Source organism: Etheostoma cragini, chromosome 8, assembly GCF_013103735.1.
Source record: "Etheostoma cragini isolate CJK2018 chromosome 8, CSU_Ecrag_1.0, whole genome shotgun sequence".
Taxonomy (NCBI): Eukaryota; Metazoa; Chordata; class Actinopteri; order Perciformes; family Percidae; genus Etheostoma; species Etheostoma cragini.
The window spans coordinates 27,432,651-27,454,279 of NC_048414.1; the positions used below are offsets into that span (position 1 = coordinate 27,432,651).

General features: G+C 41.0%; 1 protein-coding gene across 1 annotated transcript in view; it reads left to right on the top strand.

Moving 5' to 3' along the window:
• Window positions 1-21,629, top strand: part of b4galnt4a (beta-1,4-N-acetyl-galactosaminyl transferase 4a) — a 150,212-nt gene that overhangs the window by 122,581 nt on the left and 6,002 nt on the right. The window contains exons 9-15 of the mRNA XM_034879791.1: window positions 2,853-2,931; window positions 14,890-14,956; window positions 18,676-18,840; window positions 19,169-19,278; window positions 20,380-20,480; window positions 20,725-20,798; window positions 20,899-21,629. Of these exons, the coding sequence (XP_034735682.1) occupies window positions 2,853-2,931; window positions 14,890-14,956; window positions 18,676-18,840; window positions 19,169-19,278; window positions 20,380-20,480; window positions 20,725-20,798; window positions 20,899-21,629 (1,327 nt within the window). The remainder of the gene's footprint in view (window positions 1-2,852; window positions 2,932-14,889; window positions 14,957-18,675; window positions 18,841-19,168; window positions 19,279-20,379; window positions 20,481-20,724; window positions 20,799-20,898) is intronic.

Sequence of the window (21,629 nt, forward strand, 5' to 3'; positions counted from 1 at the left end):
ATTCTGCAGTAAATGCCTCTTTTTAAAAACCAGTTGTGTTTTGTCTGGCAGTAATATTTCCATGTGATCTTTTACTGTATAGTTTACTGTAGATAAAATCCTGCCCTCAGGTCTCTAGTTAAGATGATTGTGTTTACTTAATTCCCCCACATATTCATTATACTCATTAAAGTTTCATCTGATTTGATCAAATGTCTCCTTTGACTGCATTTTGTCTGAGCTGAAAGCAAATTATGTTATTTTCTTTCTTTTTTTAAGTGTGGCTCAGATCAAAGTCTGGGATGGCGTTATGTTTGAAATATATGGGAAAGGCCATGCAGGGTGCCAGGAGCTGAAAGTGGCACTTAGGTTTGCTGAGTGCCACTTCAGCAGCTGCACACAGAGAGATGTTCCCTATTCATGAGAGAGTGACCTTAGCACACTGTCACCGCTCTCCTGCACCTGCAATGATTTATCGGTTACAGAAGGCTGAGCATCGGGATGATGCAACATGTGACCGTCCCACCTTCAGCCTTTGTCCTCACCTTTCAATTCGGTCAAGCGCATCAGGAACGGAAACACACACACACACACACACACACACACACACACACACACACACAAATGCACTGATAACTAAGTCCACGCTTGTAACTGTAATTTGTGAAAGACCAGGCTGATACAGTATGAAACAGATAGTTTCTCATTAATAAAGTTGATATGACTAGATTTTCAGATGCCTTTTTTCTCCTTGGCTCTTCGGGGTTTTTCATTCTTGGTTGGACAAAACAAGCAACTTTACCAATTCAAACAGGAGAGACATGTTTGCAGATATGCAAATGAGGTTTATTGTACAGCTCAAGTCAAGTCTTTGGCAATCAGACTCCATCGTTATAAAATTATATTTTGTACATCTATATAGGGGATGAGATCCTTAAAAAAAAAACTGGAATTTAGACCGCGGTGGCAGCGACAAAGGAACACAAAGACCGGAACAAAGGAGGCTCCGGACCGGTCAGCTGGAGTAGATGACTGGAGGTGGCAGGGGGGGTGGAGGGTTGCACTCTTTACCTGCAGCAACAGCTAATAGCAAAGGGAGAAACTGAGGGTTGTGACTCTAAGATTGGCCCTTGCAATTTGTGCATGATTCTGACTGGTTTAGCAGCTGATTCCAGCTTTCCATTTAGGAAGAGAGTATTTGATTAAATAATGTCTTCCTGAAAGAATTTAAGCTTAGCTATATTTCAATCACGAGAGACTAGTTGTATAAATGCGACAGTTATACACAGCAAAAAAGTACAGGAGTACAGTTAGGATAACAGCTGAATTAATTTAGAAGTGCGCTGATTAAAACTTAGGTCTTCCTGAAAGAATTTACGCTGAGCTACATTTCCCATTAGGCTCTGGCAACGCGTTAAATAAGCAGCTGTCACGTTTGTTATTGTTAAGACTGAAACATTAAATGATTTTTAACCTATAAGCATTCACATACTCTAGAACAAGGATAACATCACAACAAACGTCTCTCTGTTTTCTTGGCTTGACTTTGTGTCCTGTTTTCATGGAGCTGTTTTCAATTCACAACACAGACTTCATCCAAGAAGAAGAACTTGTTTCGGGAGACAGACAGGAGGGAGAAAGGGGACCGTCCTAGAAAGAGGACGGAAAACGTAAACAAAGACAGAAAGTGAACAGTAAACTAAAAAGACATCAAGTCCTCACACGTCTTATTGGATTTCAGAGCACATGAAAATGGAGGACTCCAAAGTCCTCCAAAGTTCAGAGTAGCAAATGCTTTACAAATTACCCTGCTGCGGAAAACACAATGAACATGATCTGTAGAAACTGTGGGAATTACATTTGATCAGATACAGGGCCATTTTATCCTTAAATTAATAGGTGCGTTAATACATGATTTTATGCAATGCCCAAGAGAGAACGAGAGAGAGATTATGAAACTGAATGGATTCAAATAAATTATGCAAATTATGTCCATGTCCCTTTGTTTAGTATCTACAATTATAATAATGATCCTGTTTAGTTGTATTATTATTATATCAGATGTATTTACGCCTTGTTGTTGTCGTCTATGTGCACTTTATGTTTGTTCTTATGCTTTGGCAACACAGATGTATTTTTTGTCATGCCAATAAAGCAATGTGAAATTGAAAATTGAGTGAGTGAGTGAGAAATTGAGTGAGAGAGAGAGAGCTAATGATGTGTGCAGCAGTGCTCTGGTGTCTCTCATTCAGCAGCAGATGCCGGCCTATTACACAAGATGTGTTTTTGATGAGGAAAAAAAGCACCGTCGCTTGGTTTGTGTGTTTTTAATCAGCGTGTGAAATAACACACGCAAAACCTCAGATCCGATCTTAACTCAAACCAACCAGGAGTCCCAGAGAAATACTGGAGCCTGTGAATGTAAAATGCTGATTTATGTGGACCATTGATTTTCTTCTTCACCGTCTCAGAAGGAGTGTTGGATTCAGAACCCGAGGCTGATAATATCCCCGCTCACTGCCGTCTCTTTTGCCATGTTGCCTTTAGCACCAATCTGTATTCTAGACTAATAATCCGGTCCAGTTGACTTATGCTTTTATCACTTTTCCGTGCTTTTAAAGTCAAACTGTTTACCTTACTCCACTGCCGTCTCATTAAACTGTTATACATTAATATTAATATATTAAGCTGTTATACATTTTCATTGTTAGTGACCCAAAGTTGCTCACAGATGGATTTCCCGTAGGTTTCCTCCACACAATAACAGTCAGCATGTTGTTATAAGATGGTTCTACGGCTTATTTTAGAAGATAGATTATATTTGTTTTTCCCATCAGCGTCAGCTATCTAACAATAGCTCTCTCTTCCCTCAGCCTAATCTCGTCCAGACGTTACTACTTTGAGATTCTCCACAAGCAGGATGACAAGGGCTCGGATCACGTGGAGGTCGGGGTAAGTGCACTCATCCGATCACGTGAGCTCATTTCCTCTATTCTGCCTCTCCGTCTCCATCTCTTTTCCATCCCAGTTGTTTCATTCTGGCAGACTCTTAGCATATGACAAGGGTGTTTTTGGAAAGCTTTCACCTTTTGCAGGAACATTTTCCTTTAATTTTCACTCCTACTGTGTTTAACAGTTTCAAAATGGTGGCTGAGCTGAAGTTGAAAGATCCCCTATCCCTCCATTGCTGTACATTACTTTGCATTTTCATCCTTTTCCCCTGTTCTGATCTGACCAAAACTCCATGCTATGAATGCCATCACACTGAATTTCCCTACCAATGGTTTTAGAGCAACTTTTTCTCTTCTATTCTCTTTCTCTCCTTCCATCTGTCATCCCACTCCTCCTCCATCTTACTCTCCCACTGCGCTTCTCATTGGTTTTTCCTCCCTCTGTATCTTGTTCTGTACTTCTTCTTTAACTTTTCGCGTTCCCCACCGTTCGCTTCCACTCTCCTCTGCACCATTTCTCTCTCAGTAGTTGTGTTCTGCACCTCAGGCAAAGCTCAGAGATGAGTGGGGCTTAATTTGTAGATGAAGTTTCAAACTAGAGCCCACACGCTTTGTGTGAGTCTGTACTTTGAGTGGGAGGGCAGATGAAAAAAAAAAGATCACTGGTATGTTTGTGTGTGTGCACGTGGGTGTGTGTGTGTGTGTGGAATTAATCTCTTAACAAGCCCCAGGTCATCATCATCATGGTGACCATGATCATCAGCAGAGCAGCAGCAGTACTGCTGGAGTTGCTCTCTTGCTTCATAAAGCTGCGCTGTCATTTCTGCACCCTGAAGGTTAATCATTTCTTTCCCAGTCTATCTTTATCCCCCTCAAACTCTGTCTAAGTGCCTCGGGCTAAGTTCCTCTACATGTATTCCGCTCGTCGTATTTGTTCTTGTTAGTTTCTTCGTACTGGTACTAAACTTTCTTCAGCTAGAACTATATTTTCTTTTTTCAACTTCTCTAAGTCACAAACACAGTCACAGGTAGTACAAGAAGCAGTGAAAAACTTCTGTGCCTATGTCTCCAGAAAGCAACTAACAACCATTACACTACTAGAGTACTATAGAATAAAAAATAAAGTCAAACTATTTTCCAAAGAAATACAATTAAGGTGTTGACAGGGTGATGTGAGGAAACACCATGCTGAAGTGTGTGTGTGTGTGTGTGTGTGTGTGTGTGTGTGTGTGTGTGTGTGTGTGTGTGTGTGTGTGTGTGCGTGTGTGTCTGTGTTCCTGTTTAACTATATTCGTGGGGTCCATTCAGGAGTTTATCATACTTGTGGGGTCCCAACAGCTTTGTGGGGCCAAAATCCTGGACCCTACAACTTTAAAGGTCTTTTTGAAGGTTTGAGACTTGGTTTTAGGATTAGGGTTAGAATAAGATCATGGTTAGGGTGAGGGTAAGGGTTAAGGTTAAGCATTTAGTTGTGGTTGGTGAAGGTTACGGGAAGGGGCTAGGGAATGCATTATGTCAATCACGGGTCGCCCACAAAGATAGTGTGGTGGTAGTACTACAACTGTGTGTGTGTGTGTGTGTGTGTGTGTGTGTGTGTGTGTGTGTGTGTGAGAGACACTTGGGCCTATAGTCTACCTTGATAATGGTGAAGCTGCTCACACAGGCTTTATGAAATGAAATGAAATATTAGTGGCTGGCCTCCAAAGTACCATGCTGTGACTGTGTGGTACTGTGGGTCATTGATGTGAGTGTGTTAAGATTATTCTGCTGATGATGTGCATGTGTGACTAATAAATTACAGTCCATGACGGTCACATCCACGTGGCAAACAAATTAAATTTTATTTGGGGAGCCTCTGTAGAGGACACACAGACACAGAGTTGGTGAGATTGTTGGTGCCAGTGTAAGTAAGTAAGTAAGAAAGTAAGTCAGTGAGGTAGTAACACATTATTTATATAGCACAACACATGCAGTTACAAAGGGCTGCACACACATGCACAATACATATGAATAAATAGATAAAACGAAACATGAATTTCTAAATCAAATTTAGAATACAGCATAATTGGGGTGTAGCTCTTTACACAAAGGCCACATTTTAAAGGTGGGGTTTTTAAAAGACACTTAAAACAGTCCAGATATTCAGCAAACCTGAAAGACTGAGGGAAAAGATTCCAGAGTGTTGGCGTTAAAATGTCAAAGGCACGATCCCCTTTGGTCTCGTAGTTTGAGCTAGGCATGGATAAAAAAACAAGGTTTCCAGGATCTGAGTGGGCGTGTAGTGTGAGTGAGGAACATGGAGCTCAGAAATGAAATGGGGGGGAAAGGTCATGTAATTCTTTGAATGCAACCAACAGTGTGGAGGTTGGGGTTAGAGCTGGAGCTGGATGGTGTTCATACCACTATTGCAGACTCCTCATTGACTTCAATGAGACAACTGCGCTGGCTCAGTGTAATTCTATATATCTCATGCTCAAGGGACAATAAAAATGATTGCCATTGGAATAACTAATCAAACCTGCATTTATTGTAAACACAGCATTGGCATATTATCTTCTAAAAATGATGAAAATATGATAGTATTCAACCTACACAGCCAGCAGACAGGGAGCATCTTCAGCTTAATTTGGAGTCATGTTCATGGCGACCTGACGAATGTAAGTTCAATATTCACTCTCCTTCTAGCTCTGTTTTGCTTTTCACAACTCCCGAGGTGAATATCTGTCTCTTTAGCTGCTAGGTAGTCTACATTCTGTTTATCAAAACTTTCACACTAAATATGACTCCCCGCTATGGCTGAGAACGAGTTTAATGAGAGTGGGGATAGTGAGCCAAAACATTGAAGTCGCAGTTCGGACTATAACGAGCTGAATGATGATAAAGCGCTCCGTGGAACTGTTGGGAACTGCAGAGTTGGCGATCATTCGCTCATTTGTCACTACAAGTAAGCCCGACCACATTGCGCATAGTCTTTTCTTTGCTGTCAATATGACAGTGTTCATTAGATCAGCCTTAAAATGGATAATACAACCATACTTATTTCAACCTGACTTCCTAGATCATATTTAATCCTCTGACTGGTATAACTGCATACCAACAAAGAAAAAAACAACAGACCCTTGCATTGCTTTTTCTGTTTTGACTCCATATGTATTAGAGCAGGGGTCTTCAATATTTTTAGGCCAAGGACCCCTCAGCTGAAAAAACGGACCGTGCAGGGACCTTATTAAATATATTGTATAAAATTCAGTTGCATATTAAAATGGGCCTACGATAACGTGTAGGTTAAGTAAATAATAGTTGTTGACATATTCATTTACGTGATGTTGTAATGATAGATGTGGCCCATTTAATCCTTAAGTTTAATGGTATCTGTGGATGGCTACCTATAGGCCAGTAAGCCTATCATCAATGTTGCGTAAATTACTTTTTTTATCTTTACAAATAATTGGTTGGTTTCATTTTATTTCAGACATGTATTTTTGCAGCGACTCCGAGGACCCACTAGGACCACCCCAGGACCCCTTGTTGACGATATCTGTATTAGAGGAGACACACAGAGTAGCTGTGTACAGCTTCACTGGGGGGACAGTGGAAGGGTTGACCATCACACGTGGAATTGGCACTATAGAAATGGAAGAAAAGGGGGAAGTTGCTAATAAATCTATTATATCTATTATTGTCCCTCTCGTGATATATATTGTGTTTCGCACCAGCAATTCAGATTATTGATACTAAGGTTTCTTAGTACCTCGTGGTATTTCTCTTTCAATCATCCAGAAGACTGTTTATGTGATTAACCCCCCCCCCCCCCCATTGTAAGCCAACTACTCATGAGACCATCAAAGTTGGTTTGTACCAGTAGAAACAGTTTAATGGAGCGTACAAAAGTCATGCAGCAAATCAAGATAGTGGGCAGACATGTGTGCATGTGTGTGAGCTGCGCTGGCTTAGTAAGACCCGTGTGTGTGATTTAACAGCGGAATACATTCAACACCTTGACAAAAATAGGAGATTTACCATGACCGGCCTACACCAGCAAAAGCCCAGGGCTCACATAAATCTGCAGAAACCCAGACACTCATTTGTTAAAGAGCAGATATTGTGGATGCACAGCTCTTTCTTCTGCGTTCGCCGCCAAGCTGTGATTGCATGGTCAGAGGTGGGCTGTTCCTGTGGGAAAGTATTTGTTCAGCAGCGCTTGTTATATAGAAATACAAAGGGTGGAAATATCAGATACACAAGCACACTCTGAAAGTTAGCTTTTTGTAAGAAATAAAGACAAGGAACCCTTGTTCTCTCTGCTTCTTTCTTTCCCATGTGAAGGAATTAGGGAGAATTGCTGCGAGAAGGCGGAACATAAACAGCATTTGATACCAAAAATGACAGGTTAGGAATATCCTTCCCTAAGGGGATGGAAACAACTGAATGTGTATGCGTGAACAGCAGGTCAATGAATGAGAAGATTGTTGAGTTGTTAGTATCAGTTGAAACCACTAAATCTGCACTCTGACTGAACCTTTCCACTTATATGCTCTGCCTCAATGTTTTTCTTCAATTAACTTCATATAAGTTAAGAGTGATGACTGTTTGTTTTTTTGGATTATATAAGATGAAAGAAGACTTTGTTTTCTTAAATGTCATCTGGATCTTTGTCAGTGGCGCCCGGGACCTTTCCACTGGCCTAATGGAAAACATTTCTTACTTCGCCATGTGATGGAATGAAGGAAAGTGTTGGCCATTAAACGGTGTGATTGAGGGGAAGAGGGTGAAAAAAGAGAAGAAAGTCACGCCTTAATTAGTAATGGCAACTTTATGGAGAGGCATGGGTGTTGGGTTTAAATGCAGGATTTTAATGGCCCCGTTTTATCACCCCTGCCAGGCCAACTCTCAAACTGCTGACCAATTAATACACACACACACATGTATGCATACACACTCGCCCTCTCGCACACAACCATGTATTCCAACCCCAACAGACTCACGGGTGTTCACTCAGACACAACCATACACACATGCACGCACAGGCCTCTCAACATCTGCCCGCCGCTTTCCCTCCTCAATATAAATCAGTAGTGGCCCGTGCGACCTGGAGCCAGCTGTTAACGTATATTGTGTGTGTCGTTGGAAATAATTCAGCTTTCTCTCCATTTATTTACCACTTCAACAACTTTTAGGGTTGACCGTTAGTTCAGCAGCTCTCAGACATATGGAGTCTTATAATTTGCCCTAGTGCACTTTTTCACTGCCTTTTCAAACACTTTTTCACTTTTTCTTATGGTAATTTACCTCATTTACTTTGCTCTGTATCATTAGCATGTACACATTTGCTTTTAATCATCCCATCAAACATTACTTTTTTTTGCACTTCAATTTCAAGAGCTTAGACATATGCGTGGATATGAAAAAGCTAGAAACACCAGTATCTACCTTTACCTCACTGACAATCCCTTCATTGACATGGGATGCTTTAAAGTTCCAGTGACATGGTGCTCTTTGGATGCTTAGTGGTCCCCCAGTACTGTATCTTAAGTCTCTTTTATATAGACTTTACTGGTCCCCTAATACTGTATCTTAAGTCTCTTTTATATAGACTTTAGTGGTCCCCTAATACTGTATCTGAAGTCTCTTTTAAACAGGCCTTGGTGGTCCCCTAATACTGTATCTGAAGTCTCTTTATATAGACCTTATTGGTCCCCTGAAACTGTATCTGAAGTCTCTTTTATATAGACCTTAGTGGTGAAATTTTTATGCCATGGGACCTTTAGCTGACGCGTTCTTTGTCCCCTTGTCCTCTAAAGGACATCATCAATGTTTGTCATGATTGAAGGGTGATCATCCAGGCTCTTCCTCTCTTATGAGGATGAAGTGACATGGGTGCAATTTCCATTGGGTATCTCTTCTAATAATCAAGAAGATCTAATAGGGTTTTTCTAGGACTTTTATCATGTCATGTAAGTTGGACTTAAATTTGAATCTAGTGAGTGTTAGTGTGACTAACTGGTTTCCCCTCACAGCACATAGGGCTTCGCTGTAAACGCACAGACTGCGTCATGCCAGTAATTGCCATGGATATTGGGCTCATTTGTCTTACTGACTGAAATGTCTGGTCTGGAAAGACTTTGGCTAATGTATAATTCAACGGAGAAAATAAAACATCCCATCACTGTATCCACCTCCTCATCTCTCCATGAATATTGCTCTTCCATCCCCAGGCAAGACATGATATGACATGAAAAACAAGCCACTGTTTGTTTTAATGCCAGCGTGACGGGGAATGGTGATTGGCATTTATCCACTAGCAGGTCTGTTTAAATTAAAACATACTTAATACTTGTCAATTAAAATAAGAGCAAAATCAGTCATGAGCTTTAAGCCTTTGTTTAAATGCTGTAGTTTTTTGTAAGCTTTTTATTTTGGGTAGGTTCTTTAATGGCCACGAGAACTAGGGGTGCGGAGGGTGGTGCTGCAGCACCCCCTTAAGCAAAAGGTAGACAAACTACAACCAAGTTAAAAATAAGTATATTTTTAATGAATAAGATTATTGATATTAACCTACGTCCTTTCATTACAATTAAATGTAATTTGATTTTACAATAAACCCATAATTGGATCAGAATGAATCTGCCAATTTTGCCAATAGCAAAGATAGTTGTGATAACTTTTCCGGCGGGTCAACAGCACAGAAGTTAGCTTTTTGGGTTTCTGAAGGACCTGAGTCAGAAAACTCACCTACTCACCAGCACCACCTCTCCACCTGTCACTCCCACAGCAACCCTAGCAACAGACAACCAGGCAGCTGACTTTTGATTTAATTGAATTCAGTGATGTGTTTTATACCCTGTATTTTGTGGCTCAGTAGTTTTGGCCCATTCTGTACCATTGTCATAGCTCTGGACCTATATCCTGTGTTACCCATGCGTAGTTTTGCCCTGTCTTGGGTTTTGGATGTCAGTCTTGTTTCAGTTTTTCCACTTGTGCAGCGTTGTGATGGATGCAGCGTGGTGTGGGGTGGATGACTTTGGCTGAAACTCTCGAAAATTTGTCAGCACCCCCAACTCAAAATATGTTCCCGTGAACATGGGTTCTTTTTTGGTTCTTCTTTACTGTCTGCATCCTTTTCAACTTTCATTATGTAAAGGTTCTACAACAGGATCAGTAGGGCATCAAAACACCCGCGGTCTTTTGTGTCTTCTGGGCTCTGTCAGAAATCCGTCAGGAGTCTCTCTCTCTTCTCAGTGGGCAGCATCATAGCGCCACGCAACAGTCTTTTTGTTCTTTTTTTTTAAAGAGACTTGCTAAAGTTTTTTTTTTTTTCAAAATACAAGTTACAAACAGTAGGCTACATACATTATTAATCGAACAAAACAGAAGAAAAACAAATTAGCAATTGCAAGTTTACAAAAAAAAAGGTTTTTGAATGGTGTTCATGTCTAATAAAAGCAAATCTAGTAAAATATGAATGCTATTCCAGATTGGCCCTAAAGGTCTGCTTTCATTTCTCAAATTATAATGGGGGTTGTGTTGTGGCGTGAGCTAGACCTTGGGGACTCCGCCAGGAGTCCCCAAGGTTTTTACAGCCTAGAAAATATGTTTGACTTTGTTTAGCAACGAGTGGGAACAGTGTTTCAGCTACCATTCAGATTCACAACGCAAGGTTTCAGAACATGTAACACACATCAAATTACACAAAGGATGAATGGTGAAGCATCAGTAACACAGTAACTTCTCCGCTGGTTTCCCGGCAGGAAATCAATGCGAAACCAGGATTTGTGGTTTTACACTTCAGTTTTTGTAGATGTGTAACATGTTAATCAATGAGCTTTAGAAGTGTTGGTGGGCAGATTTTGTTATCATTGGACAGAGCCTGGCTAGCTTTATGCTAAGCTAACAGATAGATAGATAGATAGATAGATTGATCGATCGATCTATCTAGCTAGATAGATTTTAATAATCCCAAATTGGAAAATTACTCTGTTATAAACAGCAAGTAGCAAGTTACCAAGGACATACACAACACACATACTCACTAACATTATATATACAAAATACTGTGCATATACATACAGTATATATATATATATATATATATATATATATATATATATATATATATATATATATATGAATAACTAAAAAAAGGGAAAAGATAAAAACAAGATTAAATGAAATAATCGAAAAGTTGAAAAATGTTTTGTTTACTTAACACAAGAGCAGCCATTTTCCCCTGTTGCCGTGGGAACGTATGAAGTTATGTAATTACACGAGAAGACAATCACAGAGTCTTTTTCATCAAAGCGCAGATTTTGCAAGTTCCCGCAATTATTGCAAGTTCAAGCGATTTCATCACATAAAATTGCATAAATTTCACGTATATTCAATCGCATTTGTTAAGAAAATATGCTGCATAATTAAGGATTTTTGCCCTCCACAATTACAAAGTAATGCATTTTTTGGAAGGAGTGACTGTTGCTACGTACGGGGTGTTTCTACGTATCAGGACTAGCTGCCACTTTCCTTTACGCCTAGCCAAAGAAGAGAGCGATGGACACTTAAAGGTTATTAATACGTACTCTCATTAGCTTGTTAGCTTTCACTTTGCTCCTCAACTACAAGGAATAATTCTTGGCTTATTAGCAACATGTTACTCTCAATGAAGTCAGCGTTTCTACGGCCTAACAGTTGTCTGGAAACGGAGACACAAAGACAGGTCGCGAGAGAGCTGGTGCTGTGTTCTACCCTTCATTCAAACTCAAAATGAGTGATCACAGACTAATAGTGGGTGAAGGAAGGTTTATAAGATGTATTAACTGTTGACTGGCAATAGTCACTGTGTCTCTTTCCTTTAACTCAGTAAAAACCGCCACTCTATTCTCTGTTCCTGCCCGGGGATTGTTTTGCACCTTGGCTGAGAGACCCTGGTCTCAGCAGTATGTACTGTAGTGGACTTTAAGTGAACTTTCTATAACTGCTCCATCTACAGAGATCCATCACGTTGTGTGTTTGAGAAGGATTTCAACAATACATATTGTCAGAAATTAACTATATGTGTCAAATTCTGCAAACCTCTCCACTCAAAGCCCCGAAGCCTTTTTTTGGATTTGGGAGATTTTTTTTTCTCCATCTCATTGGTCGCTGCCTTACTCTCTCACTGCCGTGTTTGTCTTCTTTCTTCTCTCTTTCTCCATCCGCTTTCCGTGACTGAACCATAACCCTGAGAACAAACAAGCCTTCCTGAAGCAATATTTACCTCTTTTATCCTGGATATAGCCTTGGCCCACTTCTCAAGATGTCTCAACTCAGCTTTGACAGCTTGGACAAATCTATATCTTATGTCTTCATATAGTTCATATTACCAAACCAGTTCAGTCCAGCTGAAGATGTACATTTTGACAGTTTGGCCACATATATGTAGTTTCATTTATGACAAATGCCAAGTGATTTCCTAAAACAGCTAGCCAATGTAGTTTTGAGCAAACATTTATCCAACAGGATCTGGAACTATTTTCAGCCGTGGATTGATACACATTTGGTGTGCAAGTTAGTATTTACAGCTACGGGACTTTAGTTTAGTTTTTTGGGCAACAATGGAGCTCTACATAAGACTTCGGCTACACAATTTTTTAAGTAGGATGACTTTGTTTTCCATTTTGGTCTTGGATACCGGATTTCTTCCCAAAAATTAAAAGGTTACATCACCTGCCATGTCCTTAAATCTTGCATAGCCCCCAATATTTAGAACGTGGTTCATGTGCCAACGGCAGTGACCTTGCTAACAATGTACAGGTAGTCCTCCTCTCATATTATCAGTGCAACCGTAAGGGGGTCTGTTCTGAATGTAAGAACCATGTAAGCTCATCCAACCTACCTCGTATATTAAGGATAAATAAATAAATAACAACAGTGAAGTCCCAGTCTCTTCCTGCCATTTCCCTCGGGCAAGCGTTGTCAGGCTTGTTAACATCTGTCTCGTTCCGCTTTCTCTGCCACTGACTTATTTCCATTTACCACTGTACCAGTTTGGGCTTAAAGCCGTGTGGGTATGCAAGTGAGACAGAGAAAGAGAGAGAGAGAACAGATAGAAACCACGTAGCGAACCTTTCTGTCCTTTATTGAACAAATGGACATGGACAGCAGCTGGACAGCATCTGTCTAGTTGAAGCTGCCTGATTCGATTCACCTTTATTCCTTTTATTCCCCTCGGAAATTCAGGACAGGACTGCAAAACCACTGAATGGAAGTGTTTGCTTTCTGTTAATGTTATTGGACCTGAAATCTGACTTGGATTTCACGTGTACTGGGAAAAGTCAGATAGCTTCATTATGTCATTACCTCTTATTTGTCACACCAGCAAAACAACTTCATATCCATAGTGCCTTAGGCTTCGGAGCAGCCAATTTAATGGAAGGAAGGAAACACAACAGAAGCCAACAGTCAGCTCTCTCGGAAGCAATAAAATCCTAATCATCAAGGAATGAAAAAGAACCTGCGTCGGATCTGATCTGAGACAAACTCCACGTGTGTGTGTGTTTGTTTGTGTGTGTGTGTGTGAGAGTGAGACTGTGTGTGCATGCACATGTATGTTTGCTGGTTTCAGTAACCTTTGATCACATCGGGTGGAGACCTCCAACATGCCATGCGGGTGAAGTGATTTTTTTGTGTGTGTGTGTGTGTGTGTGTGTGTGTGTGTCCAGTGGGTAATGATCACACCCACTTTTGGGCAGCTGAATGAAAACAATATCAAAAGCTCATATATCACTGGGTGGTCCAAGAATGATGATGAAACAACACTGCTGACTGCCCATTGTCATATTTAGCTCTGCGGTTGGTACTTTTTAAAATTATTTCCCCTTGGATATTGATTTTCTTTCCTCTCTGTTGAACTTGTGGGGCCAGCGATCAGGCCTCTGTTTCTTCCTGCTGCTCCGTGTCAACACTATTTCACAGCGGACGCACCTGTACACACCCACACACACACGTTTTCACACAAAAGCACTCTTCTGTTTGATATTTCAAATCAGATTTGTGATGGTTGAACTCTGACTTGATTTGTAGTGTGATTCGGCGGTAAATGAAACTACACCTCCTGAGCTACTACTCATATGTGGTCTCCACCTTTTTGTCCTTCCTTGAGTCAGACTTCGACAGCCGTCTGCCTTGTCCTTGAGGCCAATCACCTCTCATATAAAAACACAATGCTGAAGCCTTGGGCGGCCTGCTGCTCCTGCCCAGCATGATGTCGCACTGTGTCCTTGTAGTTCTTGTCTATACGTGCACTTGTGTGGCCGTGTGTGCCTTTGTGTTCATTTGCCAGCATTGTGTGTGGAAGGAGTGTCATACAACACAGATAAAACAAGTCTTGGATTGGGCTTTTACATTTCAGCAATCTGTGTTGCATGAATGACAGAACAGTTCGTGTGTGTGTGTGTGTGTGTGTGTGTGTGTGTGTGTGTGTGTGTGTGTGTTGTTGTTTTGCATATACACGTGGAGGCATTTGCGAGGGCCTAAGGAGGGTGTTTATATTTGTATTCTCAACCCGAGGGTTGGAAAATGACTTGCCTCCTGTGATTATATCCCGGGTAACCATAAGTGACGTGGTAATTGTGAAATCTATTTTAAAAGAATTGTAGCTTCTCTCTTATCACTCTACATACTCTGCAAACCCATATAAGCATTTACTTATTTTCCTTCATATAACTAATATCTTGACTTTTCCACAGTGTCTGTGCTATATTTATTAAGCTGTGAACTTTGCACGTACTTGGTACTACAGTGTACTGTGGTATGACAATATAGAAATCTTGACTCTTGAATCTAAGTGTGTTTATACAAAAACACAGCATCAGAAAAACAGTGCAAACGATTTCTGCTCATCTCATACTGTCTTTATTTTACATTAAGTTTAAGACATTAAGTTTCCCACTCAGTCTCCTTTCTCTGCCTTTGCTTTCACACACAGTGGCGTCCGTTCCTCCCTGGTCTGAAATATGAAGTGGTAGACTCAGCCTACATCTCCCTGTACACAGGTAAGAGCTGCATGAAAAGAGCTTCAGTCATCTTGTCTTGGAAATAATATAAACGCCATAATGAATTTTAAAATGGACACGACTGGCTACAATACACATGGGACTGTTTAACCCTTGTGTTGTCGTTCCAGGTCAAAAGTGACAATTTTTAATGCTTTTTTGACACGTTTTTTATCACTTTTTTGACGCATTTGAGATACTTTTTGATCACCCTTTGACGCGTTTTTCCACATTTCTTTTACACTACGATCAGTACACTGTACACATCAGTAAAACCAATATATTACCACTAGTATTACACTTTTTTCTTTTTCGAATTCATGGTCAAGAAACCTCATTTGTAAGAAATTATGTCATTTTTGGTCTTTTGTCAGTGTCAAAATTCAATAAAGTTGTGAACTGATCCTTCAGCATTATATGAAATCCATCCATGTAATATTTGGACAATTTGGATAAAAGAATCCCAAATTTTTGATGTAGAAACTTTTAAACACAGGGCAAATGTGACCCCTGGACAACAGGATGGTTAGAGACATATTTCTGTCTTTTTTTATTTTTCTATTCTTTTTGTTTAGCCGAGAGCTTGTCAAATAGGAACAGGAAGTCTAGTCTGGTATCGATCAGTAGGTCAATGTCAGAGAATCTTGCCTTTTTTGAACCAATATTTCTTTCTTTTCCCTCAAACAAACATCAATTTTTTGTCTTAAACTTGCTAAAGGCTTAAAACTTAACATTTCCCCTTGTTTCACATGTAATTCCTTCTCATAGCAAAGCTGCAGTTTGTTGCTTTGAGAGCATGTCGTCTCTATGTCGGGCCAAAGACAAGATTCAGACTATAGCAGAATCTATTTTTCCTCCATAGGTGTCATTCGTAGCAAAAACGAGAGCACTAGCTCCCGAGTAGATGTCTTTCCTCGGTAGCTCTAAGAATAGCATTGTGTCACAGGGACTCAGTATCGTTAACAAGGGAAAATGCCAGCTGCACAGAGAATGATGTGTGGAGTTGTCATTATGGGCAAAGCTGCAGGTTGCTAGGGATGTATGCCGTCTTGTTTACGCCCAGCGACGACAGTGAAGAAGGAGGCCTTGTACTGTATATGAGGTCACTTGCTGGATTCAAGCATTAACATCCCCTCATCTGTCTCCCTCCACCCATCCATCCCTACTCCTCCCTGGATTTTTCCGTTCTCTCTCTGTGGAAAGTACTTAACATTCATTCCCATTTGACAGAGAGAAGCACGCGGAGGCTTTCCCAATGATACGTCCTCTCTGGTTGGCATTCAATTAACATCATTGTGTGTTGTAGAACTTAATGATTTTTGAGTCCATGCCCAAACCATGAGCCACATTCTCATCGCCTCAACAACAAACTTTACTGTATGTCCATACACATTTGAATCGGAATTGATTTTTTAAATGACCTTTTCTGCTCATTCTTTGGAAAACACAGAATAATTGTGCCGAAGTGGTACTGTAGAGTAGCCTGACGTGGTCATACTCAGGTTCTACTCAGAATAGGAGTCTGATTCTGCTCATTGGACTGTGATTGTGTTTCAACTGAACCAGGAAAGACAAGGCCTCTGCATCCAATTGGATAGACCTAGAACCAATCAGAGCAAGGGAGTATGTGACGTTTTTGCTGAATCCCACGGGAAAGAGGGCAAAATGATACAGTATATCCGATCGACAAATGCCTTAAATGTGGTTCTCTGTTCCTGTTGATGTCTTCTATGACCAGAGCCATAGTCAAGACCACCTTTGTGGACAAGTCCTGGAACAGGACTGGTCGAGTCCAACTCAAGACAGAGTCCAAAAAGGTTGGAGTCTGAGTCAAGACCGAGTCCAAAAAGGTTTGAGTCTGAGTCAAGACCAAGTCCAGACCAAGTCCAAAAAGGTTTGAGTCTGAGTCAAGACCAAGTCCAGACCAAGTCCAAAAAGGTTTGAGTCCGAGTCAAGACCGAGTCCAGGACAGAAAAAAAGGTCTTATGTATAAATTATTATGTATCAAGACAATCATTTTGGGTTATTTATTGATATAAAAGAAAAACAGTATCACAACACCCAGGATTTATGAGTATAGCAATTCCCCTGGTATTATATGATCTAATCTAAAGAAAACAGGACACATGGTGGTGTAATAATATTAATATGGTGATAATATTACCATATAAAGATACCTGGACTCGGTCGAGATCAAAAGCCAAATTTTGCAAGAACAGTGGCTGAGACCGAGACAAGTCTGAGTCCAAATACTAGCGAGTCTGAGACAAGTCCCAGACCAAGTCCAGACTCTAGTCCAAGACCGGACTTGAGTACTACAGCACTGTCTATAAATGACAGACAGTTCTTTAACAGACATTGATTACATTACTGTCAATCATTGTATAAAGCCCGCCCTGACAATTTGATTGGTCCAAACAGCTCAGGTTCGAGAAAAGCTGCTCCACAACGGACCAAGTCCAGACCCAATTTCTTGACCTCAAATGTTGTGGGCGGGGCTAAATTCAGCTGGCATCCAGTCTAACTGTAGAGTGCATTTGTTTTACTATCCATGTAAGCACTCATCTTGCAGACTTTTCAATTATTGAACATTTCCAGAAAGTAGTATCTCATCGTAGTATCCATCTCCATGGCGAACAATATCACATAATCCCGAAAAGGTTCAAGTGCGTGTTATTGGACTTTAACAAATGAAAGGATCATTTACAGTATATACAGGTAATTATTCATGGAGCATCATATTTTAAATTGCAGGGCAGTTGAATACACTTACAAAATAATTAATAATAGATAATAATGCACCTAAAAGTGCAACCCAGATGGTAGCTGTTTAGGAATTTACACCATCATACACATAAGAATTTACTACAGAGACCAGGAAATGTAAGAACACAAAAGGAGCACAAAGTGTTGCCATATTTCTACGTTATATAATGTGGATGATATCTGTACCACACAGAAATAATTGTATTTGTAGCTGTATTTTGTTTTTCATACAACCTGACTACATCTGTGCAACATGAAAGACAATAATTGAAAGGAAGAGAAGAAGAGTTGTTTGAGAATTACAGTAAGTAACATGGATAATTGGTTAGTCTTGGCTAGGCTTGTGTGTGGTGTAAACCAGGTATGTGATCAACTGATGTCTTGTTGTTTTGAAAAAAAGGAAATCAAAAAAAAAAAGTCTTTCTCTGTGGAGCGCGTGCATGCACAAAGACACAAACACACACACACACACACACACACACACCAGATGGGCACACTCCACCCTCTGGAGGATGAAAATGATGCTGACCACCCTGTTAATTATAACGCATTTCTCCCATCAGGCCTTGCTCTTGACATGACATGCCATTAATCACATGTGCTCTCTCCTCCTTCCCTGCTATCGATCGGTATAATTATGACTCTGCTCTGCTCTCTATTTATTTTCTTCCAACTTTTTTCTAATTCTCTCACTTCAGCTTTTGTTACAGCTCTCCTCCTCTTCCTTTGTGTCCTTCCTCCCTGTCTCTTATATCTCCCCATTCTTAACCTTTTCATAGTGGGTAATGATTTCTGATGACTGTGACACAAATAATGTGTCATTTTTCTTCCGACGGCTAACGGAAAATTTGTCCAGATAATCAAACACACAGAGTGAAAAACTGTTCCCTCTCTTTCCCTTTACTACGTCATCTCTGCCTCACTCTGAGTCTCTCTGTCTCTGTATTTTTCAGACGAGTCCAGTCTGAAGATGAACGGCGTGGACCACATCCCCCAGACCATGGCTAGTCACATCCGTCTCCCAGCGGAGAATCAGCACCAGGGTCTGGAGAGAGGCGGCGTTCTGCAGCACGGAGCGGATATGCTGAAGCCGGACCCCAGGGACACCTTCTACAGCAGTAAATATGCCCGTCATGGTTTCAGGCTCTCCCCCCTTTTTCTGACCTCTTCCTGATATTGTGGCCTGTCTCGTTTTCTCTAAGTGAATGATTGGATTGTGAATGATTATCTGGCTAAAAGTATCTCTGGCTTTCAGTTAAGCTGTATTCAGAATGTCTTTTTGTCTTGTCATCTTGCTCGATATGTTCCATTTTGTGTGTGTTTTCCTCCTCGTTTTTGTCATTGTCCTGAACGTCTTTCAGCTTTCAGACTCTGCCATTTACATATTTTCTTTGTACCTGATCTCAAATATTTACCTCCCCTGCTCTCTTTCTCCTCACTCCTCAGCTCCAATGATCGACCCCTCCCGACTGGACAACGTCCTTCCGGCCTGTCTCTACTCTCCAACCTATGTTGTCAAAGATTTCCCCATCGCCAGATATCAGGGCCTGCAATTTGTAAGTCACCTCCCTTTTGAGTCCGAAGAAGACCTCAGCATGTGTGCTGATGACTTTGTGTGTGTCCTTATGTGTGAGAGACTCTTTCTTACTATATTTAGACCTCTGGCAGCGGCACTGGGTCCGAGTCCCACCCGCGGCCCTTAGCTCTGTCCCCTTTTCTGTCTCTTTTCTGTCCTATCAATAAAGGCCAAAAATCCCTAAAAAAGAATTTGGACCTGTGGCTTCTGAATATTGTTATATGTTCTATTTTAACCCTCATGTTGTCTTTGGGTCTTTTTAACTACCCAATTATAATTGCCCAAAATAACATTATTGATTCCTCACAACGCTCTTTGGCAAGTAAAAATCTCTACTCTTATTCAATTGTATAGCATTTGAAGAAAAAAAGTTTTTGATATAGTTTTTAGTAAAAGTTGACATATTCCAGTCTTTGATTGTCCATTAACATACATTCCTTTAATTTTAGTCTAAATAATTACTAATTTCTGCTTTTAGAGCTCAAACATTAGGTATAATTTCCTATTAATTAAGTTTATTGAACATAAATTTCAAAAGTAACTGTAAAACTGCAGTTCCTAGTGATGAAAACGTCAGAAAAGTGACAAACATTGAAAAAAAAGCATCAAAAGTGTTGAATAAACGGAGGAATACATAAGAAAAAGTTTTAAAAATTCTATAAAAAGCCTCAACAAAAGTGTTGATTTTCGATGTTCATGGGAAGACAACACAAGGGTTAACCAGCTAAAAGTATCCCCTTTGCGACAGAGAACAAAAAAGCAGGGAAGCTGCTGGTTTGGACTCTCTTGAATTAAAACACACTGAGGAAGCAGCTCGTAGGTAGTGTTGAGTGCTGCTCCCCCCTTCAGGACGACACTGGTTACTGCAGCAGCTGCAGAGATAAGTGAAAACGAGCCACCAAAAAAACAAAATCCATTTTAGATTTGAATCACCGCAACGAAAGTACAGTATTTTGGAAGTTTTGTGAGTAAGTGGCTGATTTTGATGAAGTGCTGGTGTTTATCTTATCCTCATACACTGCTGCTAAATGAGCTTTTCTGAGCTCATTGCAGTTTTGACAGACTTTTAACTTTTCTGCAGGTCTATCTGTCCTTCGTTTACCCCAATGACTTCACACGTCTCACCCATATGGAGCGAGAGAACAAGTGTTTCTACAGAGAGTCCCCTATCTACCTGGAGAAGTAAGGACATTATTGCTTTTATCTCTTTGAGGAGCTAAGACCATTTGTCTCTGTCTCGTATATATGAGAGAGTACACTGCCTGATTATGCAGTATAACTGCTCAAGTGAATTTCATGGTAGTGATTCATGCGACCTCTCTCCAAGAGATTAACTTTATTGTGCTGCAAGGCACTTTGAAATGTCATCCTTTTTTGAATGTGTTTGTGTTTATGGGTGTTTGATGCCTTCTCTTGGGTCTGCCAGGTTTGGTTTCTACAAATATATGAAGATGGATGAGGAGGAAGACGACAGACCGTTCTTCTTCCCCAACCCAGATGGTAACTGATGTACCGAGACATACATCCTCGCTCGGTCACACATATATGCACGCATGTACACACTCACTCTTTCAACTCTGTGTCTCTTTCTCGTCTCCAGATTTCCTCGATGAAGAAGAGGTGGTAGACATAGAGGACGAGGCAGAGATCGTTGGCACACAGTCGCCCAAGAAGCCCCCTCATCCCAGCCAGAGCAGCTACACCTCCAACCCCACCCGTCTGCACTCGAAGCCTGCGCTCACACCAGCTGGCAAAGAAGGGGAAGAAGAAGAGGAGGACCCTGATGAAGAGGAGGAGGGAGCAGTTGCCAGTATCATACGCCGCAGAGAAAGGAGACACTTTCCTCACAGTGATGGACAGATGGGTAGGGATGTTGGCAGAGACTGGGGAAGAGATCATACAAACAATGTACAGAACACAAAGAAGGGACTTGAAGAGCCCCAACCCAGGGGGCTTCAGCCGGACAGTGTGGTCCGGGGTCGCTCCTTGTCTTGGATTCACACTGGTTCTGCAGAGTTGAGCCCCGGCAGGAAAGGAGGAGGAGCAGGTGGCGGAGCAGAAGGAGGGGGGGAAGAGAAGGGAGTTGAAACTGTGCCTAAACTAAGCAAATCTTCACTCCTTTTCCCCAAAAAGTCCTCCCTCTCTGCCCTTGCCAGTCGAGCCAAGCAGATCCTCAGCAACTCCGCCCACAGCCACAACTTCCAAGATGCCAAAAGCAACAAGCTTGCTGGAAACAAGAAGGAGGAGAACAAGATCTACATCACCAGGCCTCGCACTGCCAAGGAGCGGGAGAGGGACAGGGAGAGGGAGAGGGAGCAGCGTCGAGAGAGG